The 1,994-nt window shown below is 68.1% G+C and overlaps 1 protein-coding gene across 1 annotated transcript; it reads left to right on the forward strand.

Annotated features, from left to right (window-relative positions):
* Positions 1 to 361: 361 nt before the first annotated feature.
* On the forward strand, positions 362 to 1,950 carry MNEG_10514 (putative Protein arginine N-methyltransferase 5; the record flags this gene model as incomplete). The annotated part of the gene is made up of 4 exons (XM_014041016.1): positions 362 to 451; positions 600 to 749; positions 1,014 to 1,879; positions 1,947 to 1,950. 4 exons carry the CDS (start codon positions 362 to 364, stop codon positions 1,948 to 1,950), a joined length of 1,110 nt encoding a protein of 369 aa, XP_013896470.1.
* Positions 1,951 to 1,994: the final 44 nt, after the last annotated feature.

A 1,994-nucleotide genomic window follows, 5' to 3' on the forward strand; every position in this document is an offset into this window, starting at 1 on the left:
GGGATGCAAGCATTTTGTGTGGATTAGGCCGGCTGTGCGCGCACGCCAACTGCTCTGATCGCCCGCCTTTCGTGGTCTGAAGTGACACTGACAGTGATCCAGCAGGATTCGTTGCAGGGTTGGACGCGAACAAACTTTCATGGACGGTACTATGCCTGCGTTGTGATCCTTGACCAAACGAAAGAAGGCGCAGCAGATCACCGAGAGTCGCGATCGCACTTCTGCGGCGTGCCTTTGGACGAGGGATCAGCGCGTGTCACTTCAAGGCGCAAACGCGCCGCCTAGGAAGCGCCACGTGGCGACCGCAAGTCGCACGAGTCCTACCCGGCCAGAACGCTACGCCGCCTCGGCAGCAGCCGCAATGCCGCTCGGCAAGCGAAGCGACTGCGGGGATGCACGCTTCGCAGGCGTCGAGATCCCTTTTGCACATGATGTTGCGGACGCCATGCAGGTGTGCGCTGTGCGCGCAGGGAGGGCTGCTGGGGCAAGCCGCGACGCTGGGGGCACTGCGAGGTTGTTTGACCAACCACGCCCCGCTGTGGCGCCCTGCCAGCGTGCCTGTGAGCCACGCCCCTTTTCATCGCCACCTCTCACCCCAGGCTGAGCTGCTGTGCGGCTTCGATTTTGTGGTGGCGCCACTAGTGGACTCGGCCCACCAGCAGCCGGCGCTGGAGCTGCCGCCGGGAGAGACGGCTGCGCCGCGCACGCGCCGCGAGCTGATGCTCTCCTCGGCGCAGTGGGGTGGCCAGGTAGGCGCGGGTGCAAAACTGTTGTCCAGTACTCAATGAAACAGCCGGGACACGCATCAGGCTTGTGGGCTCAGGGCCTATTCACATGCGTTGAAGCACTTGCAGTCACTGGCCCACTTGCAGGCGTGGCCCTCGAGGGCCAGGGCGTTTGGTGGCATCTCGTCCGGGCTGACCGCGCTCATCCGCAATGAGGAGCCCTTGACAAGAAGCGGGGTGCCAACACCGCCTCAACAACCCCCTCTTGCCCCACAACAACGACCGCAGATTGTCGGCAAAACGAGTGAGTGGATTCACCCCGACTCATCCGACGCTGACCTGGCGGCCCGCAGCGCGCGCGCCCTGGCACAGGAGATAGAGTGGGCCTCCTTCCTCGGCCTGCAGGCCGTCGTCGTGCAGCCGCCCCCGCGCCTGGGCGCGGCGGTCAACTTTGCGCGGCTGGTCAACCGCGCGCTGGAGGGACTGTCGCACATGGCACTGTGGGTGAAGCTGCCGCTGGCAGCGGCCGCGGCAGCACCGGCGGCGGCGCGCAGACAGAAGCAGGAGCGGCGGCAGCGAGCCGATGTGGAGGCAGGGGCGAGCGGCAGCGGTGGGAGTACGCAGCAGCAGGGACAGCAGCAGCAGGAGCATCAGCAGCAGCAGCAGGAGCAAGGGGAGGCGGACCAGGCGGAGCGGGAAGGGGTGGATGAGCCGCGCGACCCCTGGGATGACTGGCAGCAGCTGTTTGCCCTCTGCGAGCGCTCCAACCTGCTGGGGGCCGCGCTGGAGGTGCCCGCGGACCTCCCGCCCGCCCCCCTCGTGCGCCGCTGGCTGGGCCAGCCGCTGAAGGCGCTGCTGCTGCCCACGTCGGTGTTTGGCACCAACAAGCGCGGCTACCCAGTCCTCAGCCGCGCCCACCAGGAGCTGGTGCACCTGGCCTTTGCCCACGGCGTCCAGGTCATCCTCACGGGAGACAGCAAGCACAGGGTCGCGCCCGCCCCCACCGCGCCGCCGCCGCCGCCGCCTTCGTCGGCCCCCAAGCAGCCGGCCGGCGGTGCCGAGGGCGCCGGCGGCGGCGAGCCCGGCGACTTTCCCATCGTGAACCCCGGGGAGAGCCACGCCCTGCGGCCTTACTGGGAGTACCTGTGCTACGTGTTCCGGCGGGTGGAGGACCCCAGCCCCAATGAGGTGCTGGAGGCCGGGTACAGGGACTTCCTGCAGGTGATGGAGGGGGGGGAGGGAAGGGGTGTTGTTGGCGGGGTGCACGCC

Source organism: Monoraphidium neglectum (assembly GCF_000611645.1).
Source record: "Monoraphidium neglectum strain SAG 48.87 unplaced genomic scaffold scaffold02347, whole genome shotgun sequence".
In the NCBI taxonomy this organism is placed as follows: Eukaryota; Viridiplantae; Chlorophyta; class Chlorophyceae; order Sphaeropleales; family Selenastraceae; genus Monoraphidium; species Monoraphidium neglectum.